We start from the raw sequence: 21,968 nt of genomic DNA, 5'->3' as shown, positions 1-21,968 counted from the left end.
TGCATATGCTGCCTTACTCCTTCCCAGTGGCCATTGCCTATGGCCTCATGGGCCTGTGCCTCTGTCTCTGATGCTGGGTGGGTGGGTGGGTTAAAGGATGTCTCTCAGGGCCACTACATCCTGGCGTGAAGTTCCCTCTGCTCGCTTATCTGTGCCCTGGATTGTTCTGTACCGTTGCAGTCTCCTCTGCATCACTAGTCTCCTCACCATCTGCGGTGGCACGTTGAGACTGAGTGTGCTTGGTAAGGTGTCTGCTGCTGGACAATCGTGCACTGCCAGCTCCTTTCTTGGCCTGGAATCACATGGCTCTCCCCCCGCCTCACGGACCAAGTATCTGTGAGCATGGGAAATTCAAAGCGCTATTGTGCTTGCATACACTGGCAAGCAGAAGGCAGCCCACTCGCTCACTCTGCTGTGTCCAGCTCAGTAATCTGGAGCTCCCTAGCAAGGGCTTGGTGTCTTCAGTCTGTGTGGACTTGAAATGAAAATAAAATTTGGAAAGAAACTTGCTATTGTAGAATGAAGTGTAGAACCAGTTGCCTGTCCATGAGGCAAGAGCAATCTGGGAACTAGAGGGAGCCCTCCCACCTAGAAAGACTTGGATCATCTGACACTGCTTGCCTGCCTGTGGAAGAGAGGCTTACCAGTCACCAAGACTGTACCAACCTAGAACCACTGGAGAAACATAAATCAGATGCATTCCTCAAAAAGCTCTTTTGATGGCCTAGCCTCCATTTCTTACAGTTGGCAGGTCTGCAAGCAAGCAGATACCAACAAGTGGTTGAGCCAAGAAACAGTAAGGTGACAGAATGTTCAAGGAGGCAAGTTGCTAAACAAGAGATGGGCAGCTGGAGACCAGTTTAGTCTATGCCAAGTGCTCAGACTAAGGAATGAGACCAGAGTCAAGTAAAAACCCATGGGCCCCTTTTGTCACCGGATGCTCCTGAACTGACAATTGCAATACCCTCTGCCCATCTCAATAGTGGCACTGAAGCACAGCACATAACAGGTCAGCAGTTGCCCTCTCTAAGCTATGGTGACACAGAAAATAAAAAACCTGAGGTCAACAGCCAAAGTGCTCAGTTGGGAGAACCTGGCACATTACAGGTATTTTTGTAGTCCCCATTTTGAATATCCATCTCAGTTTTGTACAGGCTTTCTACATTTATTTCAACTTAGTAAGCAACCATGGAGTAAAGCCCTTTGGACTTTCTCCTAGTAGCTGCATGCACCTATGACACCAAAATTATAATTTTCCAATGCGACATAACTGCTAGTTTAGTTAGGGAAGGATTCTATTATGGATAGACTGAAACAATGAAAATTGGCTAGTTAAACTGTAATCCACCACAGTCATAACCTGTTTTTTAACTGCTAAAAAGATGACATCCTCCCACCTAGAAATAATAAGTACACACACAAAACTGATTCCAGAAAGGTCTGAATGCATGCCTGAATAAATGAGGTCTTTTAACACATAGCTACTGCAATACTAGCAACGTGAATCTTGAAACTTAACATAAATGAAATGCAATATATTTAATGTCAAAGAGAGTGTATCACCTATGACTTCTAATAACCCTAATTTTACGGTTTGCTCCACAAAGTATGTTTGGAAAGCAGCAAGCAAAATCTCCATGGAAATATCAGCTCTAAAGCACATCAGTATGTTTGAATGAAGTCCAGGCCTGGCACATGCAAAGCAATGGCACATTTCCAGAAGTACAAAAATGACGTCAGTAGCTTGTGTAATCAACTTGTCTTAGCTCTGCACTAAAACAGAGTGCTTTTTTTTCTAATTGTCTCTGCTTTTCTCACTGGGAAAAAATGTATACAAGCAGCCAAAATTTTAGGCTAATGTAGCTCCTGGTTGGTCTTTCTCCTTTAAAAAAAAAATCCTAGAACTGTAACATTGGGAGTAGCTGAAAGTCTCTCTGCCATATATGAAACAGCAGCACTTTGAAAACCGAAGTGGTTACTGGATTTTTCTCTACGTGTCAAAAACTGACAGTAAGGTACAGATAGAAAGGAAGGGTAGAGAACAAGGTAGGAAGGAAAATCACAGTTTAATAAGCTGAAACACTTAGAAAGGAAAACATTCGTGAATTACTCCCCTTTGACAAAAGGCTGGCTTATCTAGCAAGCTATGTTCACTCATATGTGTATATTTCAAACAGTTAAAAACAGTTAAAAAGGAGGTAAAAGATTTTGCATTAGTGTGCATGTAGCCATATAACCTCCCACCCTCATATCTATCAATATAATGTGCATATATGGACACATGCAGGACACATGCAGAGTGCATGTGCACATGTGGACACATATGGACACATGCAGAGTGCATTCACATGCCCACACATACACTTAAAAAAAAATCTTCTCCTTCTAAGCTATGGCAAAATTATTACCTTTTTGTTGTTAGATATAAGAACATCATCTTATACTCTAAAGCTTTTTGGAATTTCAGATGTTAAAAACACTTAAGTAATTCTTTCAGCCTTCACACACGTTATAAATATTAATAAGCAACATACAGAGCCCCTTTGAGAAGGACAGTCAGAGAAAGTGTGCCGCAAAAGGCCTTAGAATGAGCCTGCCAGGCTTACAGCTGTGAAAAGAACTCAAGATTCCCAGGTGCCAATCCAGTATTCAGAACTATTCACTCAAAATGTTATTCTGGTGAATGAATTAAGCAAACTTATACCCCTCACTCAAATGACGGTTAGCTGATTTTCAATGAAATCCCTCTCATTTCCTGCTACTTAGCTTTGGGAGGCCACATTTTGTAAACATTTCCAATGTAAAGTTTTTCCCTGTGTTCTCTAAGAACATCCTAACAGTAAGCAATCCACAGATGAAGACCAATTGACATTACATAATTATAAGCCATGCAAATTATAGCAGAAGATATTTCTAAATGGGTACATTAAAATTGCATGAGCAAGAACTGAGAATCGGCATACCTACCTTGTTAATGTGCAGCTGCTGCTGCTGAAATTGCTGTTTGTGTTTTTCCAGGAACTGCTGATGCTGTTGTTGGATCACTAATTGCTGGAGGGCCTGTGCATTCTGGGGAAGAGGAGCAGACTGTGTGCGCCCCAAAGGGCGGTGTTGCCGCAGTTTGTGTATTGAGGGAGAAAGCCGATCTGCACCCACCACGGACTGCGCATGGAGGGGCAGTGCCCCTAGTCCTGAAAGATACCAGTCTGAAGATAATATGGAGGAAAACAGAAGAAAGAGGAAGAGAAGAGGAAGGGAGAAAACAGTAACTTTTGAGTAACTCTCACAGTACCAATGTGTGCTTTTAAGCCAGTCACCTTGTCATTTCATGCTGCTGGAAAGCGTTAAAAGCAAAAAGGTCTCAAGAAGCACAACAGCTATAAACAATAAGGCACACTTTGGTGTCTGATTAATGGGTAGTGACATCACTGTTAAGAGCTGTCCTGCATAAAATGAGGGCAATTTTGTTTTCTTGTTACAGGTTTTGTCACACTAAACCACAACTGTAACCCAGCCGACATACCTCCAGTTATATGTCGAGGAACTAATGAAATCTGCTTGATTAGGGTAAAATGACAGGACTGAAACCTCCTGTGCACTGCAGAACATAGAGTTTATTTGGGGGATAAGAGAAAACTTGGTTCTCAACATAACCTTATCTTGATGAAAAATACACAACTGTGGGTCAGAAGACAGAGCACCCAACTCTGAGGTTCTCCTTGCCAATGTTATTGCTGTAATGCTGCTCTTAGCATTAACAACTTAAGAGAACATGGTTCCAAAGGCGTCACCATCAGAGCCATCATGATCCAATTTCAGAAGAGGAATCACTGGAGGGCTGATTAGCACTGCCACCCGAAAGAGACTGGCACTGGACTTACTCCTCAGCAGACCATTAAACTGTTAAGAGCAGTAACAACATTCTTTTTGTGGCCATTCTGTAAAATTCCCAGGATATCACTGACCCTACTAGCACTAACAGATCTTTTAGAGAACACCACCCTCCTGTGCTATGAAGACACTTCATAGACACTTTGTAGCTCATCTTAGAGGAGGTTTTTCTTACAGAGAACAGTGTTTATGTAATCCTGTCTGAATAGCCCATGTCTTTTAGGCCACCATTACACTGCCAAATGGAACATCTCTGGTCGAGGGAAACTAATGTTCCCTGCCATAGCAGATCTTGATTCAGTGGAAATTTCCAGTTCCCGTGCTGACAGATTTATCGAGTTATTATTATTATTATTCACATTTTTATACTGCCCTTTCTCCAAAGAGCTCAGGGTGATGTACACAGCTGCTCCCCTCCTTTTGTCATCACAACAACCCTGTGAGGTATGTCAGGCTGAGAGAAAGTGACTGGCCCAAAAAGTCACCCAGGAAGCTTCATGGCTGAGGTGGGATTCAAACCTGGAACTTCCAGGTCTAAAGTCCACCTCCCAAACCACTACACCAACCTGGCTCACCCTGACTAGTTGAGAAATTAGACTCCTTGAACAGCAGGGAGCTACCAGGGTGACATCTGCTCCTTGCTCCTGGAGTATGTGGATGAATCAAGGTAGAAGTGGCAGAAGTGGGGAGGCATACAGCAGGCCTGATAGTGAGGGGGCTGATACAGAATCCATTCCAAGGTTGCACAGATGGCTATCTGTGCTTCAAAGTCCCTCAGAACCAATCAAATCACCCTCCCCTCCAGCCAGTTGATGCTCCATGATGTTTTCTGAGGGGCACTTGACTTATGAGTGACATGCCCCTCCATGTGGGCACCCCACTTGACCAGACTGGCATCCATAGAAATTACGGCCTCAGCAACGTGTCCAAGTTGGTCCCCCAAGACAGCCTTCCTGAGTCTAGCCACCAACACAGTAATCGTCTGACTTCAGTCACTTCTACTGTTTCTGGGCAATCGGGTTCTGAAAGGGCAGCTAGACCTCTCTTGAGTGGAAATTTAACCATCCCACAATGTCTTAACATGAGACTATCAGCCCATTGAAATGGGTCAGTCACAAAAGGTTTGCCCTCTTGCTTTCTTCCTGGTCTTCAACTAGTGCTAAAGTCAGTTTATGTCCTCTCCTCTGTCAGGTACAAATCCTCTGTGTCTAGTACCACTCCAAGTGTGAGATTGGGAGGGTGTGCAAGAGCATTAATAGTACCTGCCTCTTGTATGTCCACCTCATTAGGACTCTCTGTCCTATCCACCATCTCCAGGGACATTTTTTTTTCAATGTAGCTGAAAACAGCAGGGGAGGAGATGGCATGAGTGATTTCCCTGACTATCTCAGCCTTGTTGAGGTCTTCCCATGTCCCTTTTCCACAACCCCTAACTAAGGATTGTAGATGGAACATGGAAAAGGTTCCAGTCATGAAGGTTCAGGTTCCATGCAACTTAACAAGGAACCATACTTGCTGCCAGATGAGGACATGCAAAAGTAAAAACCCTGTCTACAATTACAGGGAGGAGGTGCTCCCTCAACATTTTGGAGTGCCCTCCAGGAGAAAGGAAAACTCAGGGCTTTTCATGGAGTACAGAAAGATATGAGAGTTATGCATGGTGTGAAGTGGAGAAAGTGGACAGAAAAATCTCCCTCCATCTCTCAAAGCTCTAAAATGCACTGGCAGTAAATTCAGTACAGGCAAAAGAAGGTACTTCCTTCACACAACACAACATTGATTCCTAGAATTTGCTACAAGATGTGGTGATGGCCACTGGCTTAGATGGCTTTACAGGGGGTTTAGACAAGTCAATCAAGAAAGCTAAACATGCTTTCTCTGAACTTGGAAGTTATATCTCTGAATGCCAATTGGGGACAAAGAACAGGTTTATCTGAAGCCTGCTTGATGGCTATTGAAGTTCATGGCCTGCTTGTGGGCTTCATCCAAGCATCCTGCAGGGCCTTGTTCAAAACAGAACACTGGACTAGATCAATCTCTGGCTTGAGCCAGAAGAGTTGCTGTCATGGTTCTAGTAACAGAGTGCCAACATTTTGTCTGTGTGTTCCCCAAGCTTTTCTTTAATAAGATTAAACTATCTCTGAATTCTATGTCTAGAACTCGGAATACTAATAGTTCTGAAGGATTACTTCACTGTCAGCCAAACAAAACAACAATGTTACAGAATAGTTTTTTAAGTGCTAGAGGTTTCAAACTGAAAGCTTTAACAGCAAGGCTCATGCACCTCACTCCCTTTGCCACCAAGGCAGCTCCCAGGTGAAAGAAGTTATCGAACTGATCCTTGTTACACTGTAGCACCTATGGCTGGAGATGGTACTGCAGTTCTTCAGTCCAGGTGACCTGGGGAAGCATTAGGATTCTGGCTGGTTCTACGATATACAGTTGATTCAGTCAAAGCACCTCATCTCACTAAATAGCAACACAGGCTTGCCTTGCCTCACTTCATTTGCTTGATGTGATCCAGGTAACAACCTGTCCTTAATCATGTTTTCTGTCTCTGGTTCATTTTTAGCCCTCATCTATTTGAACCTCTTCTGACCACAACCTGTATTGACTACATCATCTGCTACTGGTCCATTTGATCCTTGTCTGCTTGCACTGGTCTCAGATCCTCAGCTGTGGCTTGTATCAGAGCCTGACATAATGATTCTGTTTAAATAACAATGGTTGTGGTCTGTATAATAGATGCAAGAAGCTACCCTTAAAATCTGAATTTTGATATAAATGAATTTGAAGGGCAGTGCATAATACGTATAGCAAAGGTTTTAAATAAACAATGATGTGGGGTCACAACTTGATGGCACAGAAGGTATATAAAACACACTATCCTGATTGGCTGGTTGTGGAACAGAACATAGTTTGAACTGGTGGTGTTGGGAGATACAGTTGATTTATAAGAAGTGATGAGGGTTAGCTGAGAGTGAAAAGGGGTCAATTAGATGTGATAATCCATTATGATAGATAAGGGAAGACTAATAAATAAGGGAAGGGGAAATGATGCCTAAACAACAGGGGACAAGTGGATACGCTGGTTTAAGAAGAAATTTTATTGATAGGTTTATTGTTCATAGGTTTTCATGGCCAGCAATAATCCAACAATTTAATGTACAGGTCCAATGTTGTTAAACACAGATTTTTTTATACACGGATTTGACTCTGCACGAATGGCCACTGCAAATGAGAAGGAATGTGCTGTTCCCTGAAGAAGGGGGAAAATGCATCCCTTTAAAATCACAGTTTAAAATACTGCTTTTCTTACTGTTGTAGAGAAACAGTCATGAAAGCAATTACAGGTATAACCTAATTATCCATGGATTTTTTTTCACCTGTTTTCTCTCTCCAGGCACTTAGAACCCTCTCTTCCCCCTCAGCATGTGAAAGAAAGATAATCACTTTGCTCTTGGTGAAGGGAGGGGTCCCTGGCACAGAGTGGAGTGAAGCTTTTCTAAGAGACTGATTGATGGATTCTCTGCCTAATGACTCTGTTTTACATCACAAAGGTCAGCAAAGGGACATTGAATTGACCCAGCAAAGGGACATTGTTTTTTAAATTGATTTGATTAATGTGATTTTTGCCATCCACCTGAGTTCTGTGAAAAGAACCCTCTTGAAAAATGAGGCAAAACGTGTATATTTATTTGGGTGAGAAGACCATGGCTTTGTCAAAGAATTAGATTCCATGTTGTTAAGAAAGTTATTAAGTTGCTGTTAAAAAGTGTTATTCACACTTTCATTTTAAAATATCTCGGTTTAGTTATGTTGTTTCCATTTTAAATAAAGTTATAAATTTGCCTTATCAGTATGACTCAGAATTCAATCCCCATGAAGCATATACAGGTGGTGCCTTGGTAAATGCAGGGGATTGTCCTCAGACCCCCTGCAGATACCAAAAAACAGCAGATAATTCACGGTTAGGCACCCCTTAAAGCCTCTGAAGGCGACAGGAGCTGTGCTTCGGTCATCTCTGGAGTCTCTTCTGAGGCCTGTGGAAGCATCCACAGGCCTCAGAAAGCCTTCTAAGGTATCTGGGAAGCCTTATAAGGTCACTTCCGGTTTTGTGTCAAAACTGGAAATGACGTTTAAAGGCCTTATAAGGCCTTTGGAGGGCTGGGGAAGCCCTCCCAGACCCCCAAAAAGACTTCAAACATTGCTTCCAGTTTTGATGCAAAGTCGAAAGTGAACTTGTAAGGTCACCCTAAGGCGTACTGTATCAAACTAAATGAGACTATAGTTAATGGAAGTAGGAAGGTTCCCCCCTCCCATTGATTGCCTTTGGGATCCAGGATTTTCTATCTATCTTTTTCAAAATGATCTCATAGGTAATTTATTTAGTACTGATCACCTTGGCATCACAACTTTGCTTTCATAAAGGAAAAGTTCTTGCATCTAGCTGGCATAACTAGGATAGGGCACATTCTCTTACATTTAGGAAGAACTTTCAGTACCTGGAACTATATGGTTCAGAAGAGTTAAATGTCACACAGACAGAAAAGTGGAAGAGCTCTGCATTCAGGATGACAATTGCACCATGAATGGAAACATCTGGGGAAACAGAGGATCCTACAAGTTTCTCTTTGAACAACAGTTGTAAAAACCCCATTTTTAAAAAATGGAGTTTATGGTCAGTCTGCCTATGTAAACTGACTTGAATCTATGAGAAAGGCAGTATGTAAGGAAGGAAGTAAATAAAGGTTAATGGTAGCAGGCATTCACTGTCATCAACTTTGCATCTCATCCTTCCCCATGCACCTGAATTATACAGCAGCCTTGAGTTCCTGCTATATAATTACAAAATGTGTTAAAGCATCTCTTTTGAACCAGTTCAGTGCACTGAATTTACGTTCTTTTCTCAGTGGTCACATACAGGACCAGCCTATCTAGGAGGCCAACCACAGCTGTCACTTCCGGCAGCAGGTTGGGGGGGTGCACTCACTGCTGTCTGCCTACTTGCCTCAACTGCTCCTCTTCCTCCTTCCACAACCTGGATTGGAAGACGAGATGAAGAGGAAATGTGGAGGAGAGGGATGAGTTTGGAGACTAGGAGAAGCAAAGGCTGGCACCTCACTGGGTAAGAGGGCAGCATTTGGCCTGCCAGCTCAGGTGTCAGGAGGCCTTGGGCTTGCCCTGGTCACAGATTTTCTTCTTTTGAATACTTTGCTCTCAGTATATCACATTTTTACTTTTAGCAATAACTCTGGGTTTTCAATTTTGGTTATTCTTACCTGGGACTAAGGAATTTTGTGCAGTTGGTTGTTCCAGTAAGACCATGTGTTGAAGCAGAGGGTTGTGTGCAGTTCCTCCATCTCTCTCAACTGCTGTATTACTCAAATAAGGAGCGAGGTGGGTGCCAGGAAATAAGGAGATCCGTTGTTGTAAGGAAGGAATAGCAAGTCTTTCAGCATCCTGCTGTCCTGATCCAGCCTGCAAGCATATAACTGGTAATATAAGAAGCTTATGAATGGTGTTAGTGTAAAAACAAAAAAGCCAGAACATTGTACTGAACATCACTTACACCAGAGGGGGCAGTTGCAGGTAGTCCTAATGTTATATTGGGCAAGGAGGGAGAGGTGTACAGAGGAAGTTGTGTTACTGAGCCTTCACGATTCACTAGTCTATGAGCCAAGTTGGTCTGAAAAGAGAACCAAGAATGCTGCCTCAGGACAAATGACAATACAGAAGCACATTTTTAGTATCCACTCTACCTATACGTGGCATATAATCATAAATTATTATCACTGCATAACAGCAATAAAAAGTACCTACAGATAACCAGAGGATGAATAGTAGCTCAAATTCTTGGTCATTGTACTGTTCTGTTAGTAATTATGTTGAGCCCTTCTGCAATTTTATAGTTTATTTCAATTATAAGTAAAAAATCGTGGATATTTTCATACTGAAGTTAGAAATGAAGACAGGTATGTTCTATAATTATAAATATACACATCATGTGTCACTTACTGATGAACTGTTTTTAAGGTGAGATCTGTAACATCAGAACTAAATGAGAAGGCAATTTACTACTGATACAGTTGGATGAGGACAAGTGGACAGAAATAATGCCAAGTACTTGCTATCTAAGCTCTACCAAGATGGTTATTAAAAGAATTTAATAAATAGTACGTGTAAGAAAGGAAGGAGGAAGTAAAAAAATTTTTACTTCATCTTGTATAGTTGTCAATTTTATTACTTTTATTTTATTATTATTATTATTTATATTTTATTGTTATTTATATTTTACGTTTTATTATATTAACTGTATACTGCATTGAGTTTTGGAAAAACAGTTTATATATCTTTTAAATAAATAAAAATAAATGAATAAGATTTCAAATCTGCTTCTTGGCTGGCAGCTCTGGGATGGGGAACTGGAATACAGCTGAAATCCATTGAGGAAAGTATGCTCAATGTTTTGTAGCTTTTAACCCATTTAGAATTTTATTTTTAAACAAGCTGATGAAGACAAGTTTCGGCAGCAATTAGCTCCTATCTGTATTGCTAAAAATATAGGAAGAGGTTGTTCAAGAGAGGATTAGATTTTGCCAGGTTATGTTTATGATTATGGGAAAGCTGTTGCTTCTGGTGTTCCAAAAAAAGAGAGGTATTTACTGCAAAAACCCACAGAATTTTAGGCAGCATGTGATGAACAAGTTATCTGAAAATAACTGAAACAGACAAAAATGATGGATAGGAGCAATTATTTTTCAACAAACTTGATTATTGGTTCAGCATCTGTCATCATCATCCTACCTAATACACTACCTAATGCACATCCTACCTAATACACTGTACGTATCCTTGCTTTAAAAAAAATATAAAGACAGTTGCTCTCCCTCTCATAATGTGAGTGCTGAGAATTTGCAGGGTTGCCTGCTGGAGCAAAATATAACCCACAATCTTAAAATTCCTATAAATATATTTCACATCCTCACTAACTACTGTTTTGATTCAATTTGTATTTAAAGAAATATGGAGAACTGAACATGAATTTTAAAAGTGTTTATAAATGAGACATCATTTCTTCCAATATTAGAGTGATAGCTGGCGATCAACAAAAGTCATCTTCAATTTTTTTTCGTCCATCACATCCATTATTTTGCATTCTTTGACAGAGCTTGTGGCATCTAAACCCTTCAACCCTGTGCATTTTTACTTAATCAAGGCTCATGGTAAATTGTGATATCAACAGGCTTATAGTGCAAGTCTATGCACCTGTACTCAAAAGTCAGTCCTACTAAATTTAAAGGGACTTATTCTCATGTAAGTTTATATAAGATTGTAGCCTTACTCTTCTCAGATATTTGTTGATTTCTTCCTTTTGGAAGAGCAGGTAGATTGTTTTTCCAGATATGTTGTTATACAGTACTGATGAGTTAAGCAAATGACTTGTGGATGTCTTAAATTCTCATTGTTAGGGTCTCTTGTTGATTTCCAATATTTATCTAATTTCAATATTGTTAGAAATGAAGCTTACTGGCTCCATTTCAGGTATTATGTGGCCTAGAATTACATTACTGACCGCGTTCTCTTTCTAGTTGCTCTTTTCTATTATCAAGGGTTTGATGTTATTTTACTCTATCTGGTAAAGACAATGTTATTGCATTTATATATTTGCATCTATTTATAGCAATTGCCACAAAACTCAGATTGACATCTATAATCTGACTTCAAGTTAAATTATAGTTTAAATCATATTAATTAATTTATATTAAAATTACAATTTAATTTATTTATTAAATGGAAGTCATAAGATATTTAAAGGTCTCATTAGGAAGGACTCCAATATTATTGCTTAAATCCTAAGTAACATGAGATTGCTTCTGCTTGCATGGAGACTCGTCTTCTCTCTCCCTCTAGAAACAGCCTCCACTCAACTCCAAAAGAATTCCATCTGAAAGTCAAAGGGACTTCCAGGTCAGTGGGGCAAGAATACATAAATGGACCTTAGCTGGAGAAGAAATTTAGCGCCCTAACCCAAGCGCACATGAAAATATTTCCCATTTATGCAGCCTGTGCACATTAGCGTCGATGCAGCTGTGCCATGCTACATGCTGTAGTGTGAGGTGATCTGGAGGCCTGCAGGCTATAAGGAAAAGTATTTTTCCCTTTCCTCTTTGTAGACCCATTGATGACCTATGGGTCTCTTCAGACCTATACCAGCCACATACCTGAAGTACGTCTGATGAGACAAAGAGGGATAGGATTTTGCATGCATATTTGCTGCCAAAATCCATGGTTTCTAGCCCACTCTCTGCCCCTGCCTTCCCCCAATCAGCCCAGAAACAATTCCTCCCTGCCCACAGAACACCACCCACCAACTTATCTGCCCTGTCCATGATCCACATTAGTGTAGTTCCAATGCTGCCGCCGCTTTACAGCAGTGGCTCAGACTGGCCCAATGGCAGTGTCCTCTGCATGCTGTAGCAAGCCTTTCATGACAGAACACTGTCCTGCTGTTGTAAATTGGGGGGTAAGATTGGGCCGTTAAGAGCTGTGACTTGATGCTTCAGAAATATTAAACAGACTAGTGACATTCAACTGAACCTTGATTAAAAACTACACAACATTCCAAAGTAACAAATATATATAAGCACTGTCTATTGTAAAAACATGATAAAAGACACCCAGTTTTAAGCCTGAATCCACTATATAACATTTGCAACCCTTAGCACCTAGCTGTCAGCTAGAAAGTTTCTAAATGAACTTCTACTTCAAACATAAACTATATTTCACTCCAAAAAGCTACATTATGTTCATAAGTTTAACGTGTGTTATTTGGTCAGAATACAAGTAAGCAATTTGCCAAAAAATTGTTTTCAAGGTAAATACATTATTACTATAAAAATACTAAAAACATAGCTAATGTCTTGAAAAATTGCTTCAATTTACTCTTTAAAACTCACTCTTTTAAATGTAGGGCTGTGCCTTAAAACATCTTGAGTGGTATACAAGTAAAACTTATTATCTACATATCATGTAATGGCCCAATCCTGTCCTTCCCTGAAAAGGCATGTGTTGTGTTGGGGGGGGGGGGCACACAGGAGGCTTCGGAGGAGAAAGGGAACTTAAATCCCCTTACCCCTCCATAAACTTTGAGCTCCATAATGGGCCTCCTTTGACCTGAGACAGCTCAGGCGCAAGTCCAAAAAGACAAAAGGGGCAGGGAGGCTGTCAAAATGGAGTATAGGATCTGGCACGTGCCATTGCTTCCAGATTTGCCCCCGCCATTAGCCTCCCCTCCTCCACTTCTCCCCATCACATTTTGTCCCCTGTGTGCCCCTGCTGCTGTCTTACCTATTTTGGTGGCTCCAGAGATCCACTGTCACCCTGGGAGCACTGCTGCCTTTTGCGGCAGAACTCCCAAAATGTTGTTGTAACATTTGCTATTACATCTGCTATTGTAAATGGTTGCACTCAACAGCACAATCCCAGATAGGATTGGACTGTAAAACTGTCAGTAAATTTATTTTTATTTATTATATACAAAAGGGAAAAAGTTACTAACTTCTGAAATAAAGAATTTTGCTATCCATAATATAGAAAGTAGGCTGGTATATTCTCAAAACAGATATCTTACAATTAAGTACAGAAATGTTGTGTACCTCTGCTTGAATATTTGCAACTGATCCAGTAATTCCATTCTCAGCACTTATATTACTGGAACTGTTGTTTGGAGAACTGGGGCCGGATCCAGGAGCACTGTTGCATGCAGAGTCTAAAACACATTTAAGATCATGTAGTAAAAAATACTATCCTCCAACAATATTCAGGAATATCAGATTATTGTCAGTTTCATTATGGGTCAACAAACTAATCCTTTAATTTGTTGGGTTATTTATTTATTTCAATAATAGGTTTGCAACCAACACTCCTGGAGTGCTTATCTATACAGATCAGGTTTTTGGAAATGCTGACACCAAAATCTGAGATAACCCTAGGAAAAGGCAGTATTTGCCTGCTTGCATCCATGAGCAAAGTCCGGGGGCAGTGAGATAAGTCACTCCCAAGGTTATACAGGCTTTTGTCATTGTGGAAGTTAATAAAAGGAGAGTTTGGGATAAAGTATATAGCTAATAAGCATATGTTATCACTATTTTTAAAAAGGTTTATAAGAGAGAAGAAACACAAATCTGATGAAGTCTTAACACAAAAGGTATATCTGTAAATTGGCTTGGAACCAGTGATATATTTCAGTTGGAACAGGGTTCCTGCTTGGCGAGCAGAAATGTGACACTTTTTGGTAACATTTTGATTAAAGAATGAGAACAAAAAACAGATAAGTTATGAAAAACAGAAACCTCTGAGAGGTTTTTTCTAAGCAAAACATTGCCAAGTCAATTTTGTATGTCTTTAAGTCTTATGAGATGCCCCTGTAAATATTATTATTATTATTATTATATCCTGACCCGTTGGTTTTTATTAAATGAATAGACAATGATATCTGATGATCATGGGTCTTTTTTTCCTAAGGTTTACAGCACAATCCTATGCACATCTATTCAGAAGAGAGTCTCACTGGGCCCAATAAGACTTAAAGGTGAACAGGATTGCATCCAAAATCACTAAGACTGCTGAAAAGACATTCCCTATTAAAAGGAAACTCATCAACTCTAGGTTTTGGTAGAAGAGTCGATGATCCACATTGCATGTGGCCCATGTTGTTGAGCTGCTCATCACCCTTGGATCATCGATTGCCAGCCCTATACCTTCCCCTTTGTGCAATGCCTAGCTGTGCAATGATAGGACATCTGAAAGGGGTTAGGAGGCATTGTGTTAGCATTGTGTGTGGGACTGAAAGCAGAACTGTGAGTGGGTGGTTGGTGGAGGCGTGATGTGAGTGAGTTTTGGTTGTGATACAGGAGTGTTTAATTTTGGCCTTGTAATAAGGAGACCAAGGAGAAGGTGGTTACCTCTGTCTTGGTGAGAGGGGAACGGGGAGAAGGTGGTGACCTCTGCCTCGGTGAGAGGGGGACGGGGGGTGCAGTAACCCAAGTTTCAGTGAGAGGAAACTTGCAATAACCCAAGTTTCAGTGAATATAGAAAGAATTCAATAGTGAAATGAGAGTGATTGAGTGCTGACTGGAGTGTGTGTGGTTCAGGTTGTGTGGTCTGTGGGTCAACCCTGCAGAATGGCAATGTCTCACACCTCAAGGAAGCCCGGGGGATGGGAGTGCAGCCACCATTAGTAGAGTGATGGGTTACGGAAGATACGGAGGTGGGGGTCAGGCAGGCCGTTACGGAAGAACGAGAGTCAGTCATAGACAGACTGTCCCTCTTTCTGGTCCTTCCCCCATCCCTCTGACCCTTGGCCAGGGGTGCTCAAACCCCGGCCCGGGGGCCACTTGCGGCTCTTGAGGCCTCTCAATGCGGCCCTCAGGGAGCCCCCAGTCTCCAATGAGCCTCTGGCCCTCTGGAGATTTGTTGGAGCCCGCACTGGCCTGACACAACTGCTCTCAGCATGAGGGCAACTGTTTGACCTCTCGCATGAGCTGTGGGATGAGGGCTTCCTCCACTGCTTGTTGTTTCATGTCTGTGATGCAGTAGTGGCAGCAAAGGAAAGGCCAGCCTTGCTTTGTGCAAGGCCTTTTATAGGCCTTGACCTACTGCAAGACCGTCATTCATTCATATAAGTTCATTTTTAATATATTCATTATGTAAACTTATGTAAATTTATTCAAATTTTAAATGTAAGTTAATTCTTTTTTTCCCCCGGCCCCCGACACAGTGTCAGAGAGCTGATGTGGCCCTCCTGCAAAAACTTTGGACACCCCTGCTCTAGGCAAAGATCCCGAGTCTGAAACCGCTGCTCTTGAATGCCAGGTCAGTGAATAATAAGACATGCCTAGTCCAGGATTTAATCTAGGATGAGGGTGCTGACTTGGCATGTATCAGGGAGACCTGGCTAGATGAGATGGTAGGCGTATACCAGATTTTGAAGCCCTATACAGCTCGGGCTTATACAAGCCTATACAATCCAACAGTCCTCTCAGGTCATCAGAGGGGGCCCTTCTAACTCTGCCACCACCAGCAGAGGTGAGGAGGATGGGGGCAAGAAAGAGGGTCTCCTCGGTGGTGGCTCCCCATCTGTGGATTGCCCTCCCCCTGGAATTGAGAACAGCTCCCTCCTTAGAGTCCTTTAGGTGGGGTTATTCAGGCAGCTTCCCTTTTTATTCAGGGAAACCTTTTTATGCTGACACCAGAGGGCATGGCGCTTTTTATGAACGTATTTTAATCGGGATTCAAGTTTTATTGTTTATAAATATAGAGACTGAGCCTCATTTTTTGCGTGGGTTCCATTCCAAGCACTCACTTGGATGGCAAAAAACACACTAAAACAAATCAATTTAAAAAACAAAGTTTCCTTGCTCTGGTGATTTAAAAACCGTCTTGCTGACCTTTGTGATGTAAGGTAAGAGTCATTAAGAAGACAATAAAAACATCAATCAGTCCTCCTCCAAGCGCTTCACTCAGTCCCTCCCTTCACCAATGCAAAGTGATCACCTTTCTTTCACATGCTCAGGGGGAAGGGAGGGGTCGCCTGGAGAGAGGATTGTCAGCCAGCTGCCCCCCCTCTCTCATTAAGGAGGCTATTGTTAAAGGACTGTTCAGTTGTTTAAACTGATTTTAAAGAGATGCGTTTTTTCCCTTCTCCAGGGATCAGCACATTCCTTTTCATTTGCAGGGCCCTTTCGTGTTGAGTCTAAACCGTGTATAAAAAATCCATGTATAAATTGGCTGGATCTGTATTGTTTAAAATGTGTGCGTGTATGTGTTTTAATATTGTTGTATTTGTAAGGCACCTTGGGATAGAAAACCACCTTGGGATATATATTCTTGTCCCCAAGGAATATGAATGGTACAGGTGTTCTTGCTCAAGTAAAGAAGTTAAACCGCTCTTCTTAGCTCTAGATGTTTCCAAAATGCTGGTGTAAATCCCATAAATGTGTCTGCAAAGACTATGAAGAACGTACATGTATTAATTGTTGCCAAAATGACTGAAGCTTACAAGAAGAAACTGCATATTCTTACATGTACACGTATAACCTAATTATCCACAAATTTTCACCCCCAGGTTTGTCTCAACAGGATGAGAAGGGCCCTTTAAATTAAAAGGAAAAACTCATTTAACAATAGCCTCATTAATGAGAGATAGGGCAGCCAGCTGACAATCCATCAATCATTCTCTCTCCAGGCAACAGCTTCAGTCAGAGGCAAGAGACCCCTCCCTTCTCCCTGAACATGTGAAAGAATGCAAAGTGGAAGTGATTATCATCTCCTCCATTCTTTCCCCTGGCGCTGTGGCTCCTGGCGAATGGAGGGATTGCTGCCTCAGAGCAAAGTCTTTCTAAGCGCTTGGAGAGAGAATGATTGTCTTGCTTGATGAATTGCAAAGGACAGCAAGGCTGTTTTTAAATTGCCTAGCAAAGGGACATTGTTTTTTAAATGGATTTGCTTTAATGCGATTTTTGCCATCCACAGAGTTCTGGAAAGGAACCCTGGGAACGAATAACAAATAACTCTGGGAACGAATAATGAGACTCAGGCTGTACTGGCATTTTAGAATTTGGGTAATGGCTACAATGTTACAATTTACTAATGGGGAAGAAGGATTCAAATGCAGCAAATTTTTGGAAGATAACCATAGCTCATGGGATACTGCAATAAACAGTATAAGAAAAATAAAGGTATTGCTTAAGAATTACTTAATCTAAAAACGGTTCCATTTATCTACCTGCTTTGTAATGTGAAATAAAATTAATTGCTGTCTTTACAACCTACCTGTCACATCTACAGGGCGCTTCTTCAGAGCTGTAACTACAGGACCATCTTTCCGCCGTAACAAGGGGCTGCTACGTCTTTCAGCTACCTTCTGCTTTAATCTTGAGCGCAATTTGAGATTGGGTTCAGATGCTGAAAGTGAAGGGAGAGAAGATACATTCATTGTACACAAATAGGTTTTCCAGTAATACCTTCTTGAAACAATATAACATTTCCTGGGCTGGTGCAATGACATACCAAACTGTGGCAGTAGATCAGTAGTGCAGGCAGATATTACAGAGTAAATGTTTATACTTGAGAGACCAATAATCTATTACAGTAGGCCCTTAGTATACATGGGCTTCCATCTGTTCCCAGACCCACCACGGATACCAAAATCCATGGATAAGCAAATCCACAGGTCTGGATCACAGAGCACCTCTGGACGTGACTAGAAGTGTCCATATTCTGAAGCCTGGAGAGGCCACGCATGGTCTCTCTGGGCCTCAGAAAACCCTCCTCTCAGGTGTCAGAAAGGCTTTCTGGGGAAAAAGAAGAAAAAAAAAAGTGCCTTATGTTCCTAGGAAGAGTTCTGCAGCTTGGAGGCCTCAGAAAGCCTCCCAGATGTGACCAGTAGGTGCTTCCAGTCACGCCGAGGAGGTCAGGTAGGAACCTCTACTGCATGTTCAGAACCCGTAGTGAGTCAAGTCCGTGGGTTCCAAACCTGCAGGTAAAAAGAGCCCACCTATATTCATATTTTAAACGTTATGGAAGAAGCTCATTTATACAAGCAGAGAATATGAGATTCAGACAGCTTACTAACACCACATTCCTATTTTATGTTTATGCGTATTTATTCACAAACAAACAATGTTGTTTACTCCTGGCTAAGTATGTTTAGGATTGTGCCTAATGAATCTTGCAGAGGGCTTTGGCCTCCTCAGGGTAAGGAAACATTTGCTCCCCTTCACCAGGGTAAGCCCATGCCCTGTCTACTTGGACCAGAACCAGCTCTACAGTTTGCACAAGTCCATGTGGACCTAGGTTGGGGGACTGAGGCTAGGAAGGGAGTTAGGCTTTTAGAATGTGCTGCTGCCACTGAAACCACCCCATCCCAGCCCCAATCCACCCCCTCCCACCTCCCTTGATCCCCCTGCAACAACTTACAGGTGCTGGTGTGCATCTCTGGACCACTGGCACATGGTCCAAGATACCTGTTATTTGTAGCCAGCCAAATAATTTGTTGCCTTCTGGAACCTCTATAAAGGGCCTTACGCCACTGGAAAGAGCATTCCAGTGGTGGAAGATCTGCTTAGGATTGGGCCGTTACTCAGCAGTTAAGTCCCACTGAACTAAGTGAGACTTACTTTGCAGTAAATATGTTTAAGTTTTTTTGGTAAACTTTTTTCTGCTTTTTTAAAAAAGTAATTGTGTATGTAATCCACCATTGTAAGCCATCTTTGCAGCAGGATTTATATCACAGTAAATAAGAAATGTTTTAAAAATTGCTAACGGCCCTATCCCATCCAAATTTCCAGTGCTGATGTAGCCGAGCCAATGGGGTGTGCACTCGTATCCTGCAGTGGGGAGCAGTCACAGAAGACTCCTCAACAGCTGTTCCCTTACCTCAAGACTGCATTGCACCTGCATCAGTGCTGGAAAGCTGGATAAGATTAGGCCCTAAAACAGCTCATTAATGTGGCAGGGAAGAGAGAGGGTCTTTCTTACCCACTCTCTCTACATTCTAACATCTTATCTTTCCAGTGGTACAGGCTGGGCCACCTTTGTGACACTCCTTATTGTCCTTCTGGAAACAATGAGGGCTTCATTTGTAGCACCCTTTCAGACTCCAAAAACCCCTTTGCTGCTGTGACTTGTCTTGCTTATACAAGCACTCAGCAACATGGATTAGGGTTATCTACACAGTGTGAAACACCTAGAGTGTGCTGCTATCAGTATACTGGCATGGTGCAAATGAATGAAGATGGCCCTCCAACATCTCTTGCCTCATACTGTATGGTGATGGTTCTATTGACAAATATGTCCTAGGCATGGTGTCTCAACATTACCAAGGGATTCAATTAGCACCACTGGCCCCTTTGTTCACTGCCTGTGGTTGAGCCAGCTTCAACAGGCTCCTGGCAATATATCTTTGTACAGTGTGCAAAAGACAACAAAGAAGGCAAATTAACTAGAACATCTTCATATCTTCATCACACTGAACATGGCAAAGGAACACTTAGCCTGTATATATAGGATATGCAGCACACTTTCTTAGGGCCTAATTCTATCCAACTTTCCAACACTGATATAGCCACACTGCAGCCCTGAGGTAAGGGAACAGACATTCCCTTACCTTGAGGAAGCCTCCATGACTGCCCCCCAAATACAGAATACAGTACACACCCTACTGGCACAGCTGCAGCAGTGCTGGAAAGCTGTATAGGATCAGGCCCTTAATCCTTTATATTCAATTTCACATCAATTCTATTATAATTTCATTCACTTATAACATTCTTCTAGCCCCTATGAAACAGACTCTAAATTTTATCATTAAAAAAAACCAAATGTAACATAAGCAAATAATGAATTAGGTCTGTATAAAGAAGGGAAGGTGTTCTAGACATCTAATAGCACCCCCAAAATATAGTGCAAATAATAATATTAGAAGAAATATAATTTTCTCTCCTGCTTGGGTACTGCATTGGCGAAATGAGGCTCACTGGAATAAAGAATACAACACACAGAACCATGCTAGCATTAGGAAGTACAGGATGTGTTGAGATAGTAACATGACTGATGCCCTACGTATCACAAAAATTGAAAGTTTTCTCTGAATCGTAAACACACACTGCGTTAAGCACTTCTAAGCTGTTGAGCAATTTTTGTAATGTCTCTTAATGCATTCATGAGCTCAGTTATCAGCTCACAGAAGAATATTTATTACTAAAACATACTGGTACTTTACAATCCAATCCAATTTGTTTTTAACAGGAAGTGTTCATGGCAATTTGATCAGCATAGCAACAGCAGCACTTTCCCTACACTTTTACCAAAATAAAAAACATCATACGTACATACTGCACATTACACCTAATTTTCCTGTTTCCCAGAGTCACCCAGCATTATGTGATAAATGTTCCTTTGCAAAATGTTACTGTTTTTCAGGAACAGAAAAAATGCAAGCATCTAGCAGCAAGTACAGCTTCATTGTAAGATCTCAGCAACTTTTAAACTTCACTGTTCAGTCTATGGGCTAAACAAAAATATCACTAAAAACATGAACAGAGAAAGGACTATCAAGATAGACATAACTTCAACAGAGAAAGGACTATCTATAGCAGGGGTGCTCAATAGGTGGATCACGATCTACCGGTAGATCGGGAGACAAAATGAGTAGATCACGGAGCCCTGTCTCTCCAAACTGTTAATATGTCAGTTTCGTCTAGTTACTAGATGAAACTGACATATTTAGCTGACACTAAACTGACACTGAAACTGACACTTTAGCTGCTCTTCAGGCATGCAGCAACAAAACTGACGAAACTGACTAGACTCCAGCAGGGGCTCCATACATTAAAGAGGGTGTCCGTCAGACGCTTCCTTCCCCCCGGTAGATCTCCGGGCCTTGCTGGGTTTCAAAGTAGCTCTCGAGCCAAAAAAGTGTGAGCACCCCTGATCTATAGATTATCCAAACCCTAATCACATTCAAACCCTAACCATAATGCAGTGCACTAGTGAGGTTTTCCACTGTCAGAAAGACAAGAAAGTCAGTCCAAGTTTTTTCTTGATTCAGGATTCCATACATCATAGTTACCCTCGGTGGGCAACCCCAACCAGATTCATCCAGACCCTCCCCTGAAATACTGTGTATTTGAAAGAAAATACAAGACCAAGAACAGCCCCCTGATCCAAACCTAAAGGGGGGAAATTTTGTTCCTAAATGTCACTGTGCAGCGAAGTCTGAAAACAAAGCCCAAGCACTCGTCTCCAGTTTGAAGCTATGGGAAGGGTTCACCCCACATTTTGTTGGGCTTCTAAACTCAGATCAACTACAGATTTAAACATTGTCCCCCTCCAGAGAGAGAATAGTGCTGGGGCTTGCTTTGGTGTTTCAGAGCCTCAGAAGCCCAGCACCAAAACAAGAAAGCTTGGCTGCCAACTCCACAGCAGGACAGGAGCACTGGGCTTGGCCATTTCTGACTTTGCCTTTTTAAGGCACTCTAAGGAAGAAGTGCTGCAAAGTGCAGCATAACTGCAGA

The 21,968-nt window shown here is 41.7% G+C and overlaps 1 protein-coding gene across 3 annotated transcripts in view; it reads right to left on the bottom strand.

The window, feature by feature from the left end:
- Positions 1-21,968, bottom strand: part of HDAC4 (histone deacetylase 4) — a 183,269-nt gene that overhangs the window by 65,917 nt on the left and 95,384 nt on the right. For 2 of the 3 annotated variants that reach the window (XM_066628010.1, XM_066628183.1), the window contains 5 exons: positions 17,728-17,859; positions 13,551-13,663; positions 9,464-9,580; positions 9,174-9,372; positions 2,968-3,206 (listed from right to left, as the gene is read on the bottom strand). In XM_066628010.1, coding sequence (XP_066484107.1) covers positions 2,968-3,206; positions 9,174-9,372; positions 9,464-9,580; positions 13,551-13,663; positions 17,728-17,859 — 800 coding nt within the window. The remainder of the gene's footprint in view (positions 1-2,967; positions 3,207-9,173; positions 9,373-9,463; positions 9,581-13,550; positions 13,664-17,727; positions 17,860-21,968) is intronic. The other variant, XM_066628098.1, reaches the window with a different exon arrangement.

This window comes from Tiliqua scincoides, chromosome 1 (genome assembly GCF_035046505.1).
Source record: "Tiliqua scincoides isolate rTilSci1 chromosome 1, rTilSci1.hap2, whole genome shotgun sequence".
NCBI classification, from domain to species: domain Eukaryota; kingdom Metazoa; phylum Chordata; class Lepidosauria; order Squamata; family Scincidae; genus Tiliqua; species Tiliqua scincoides.
The sequence above is the reverse complement of the archived record's forward strand: the minus strand, read 5'-3'. Positions and strand labels throughout refer to the sequence as shown.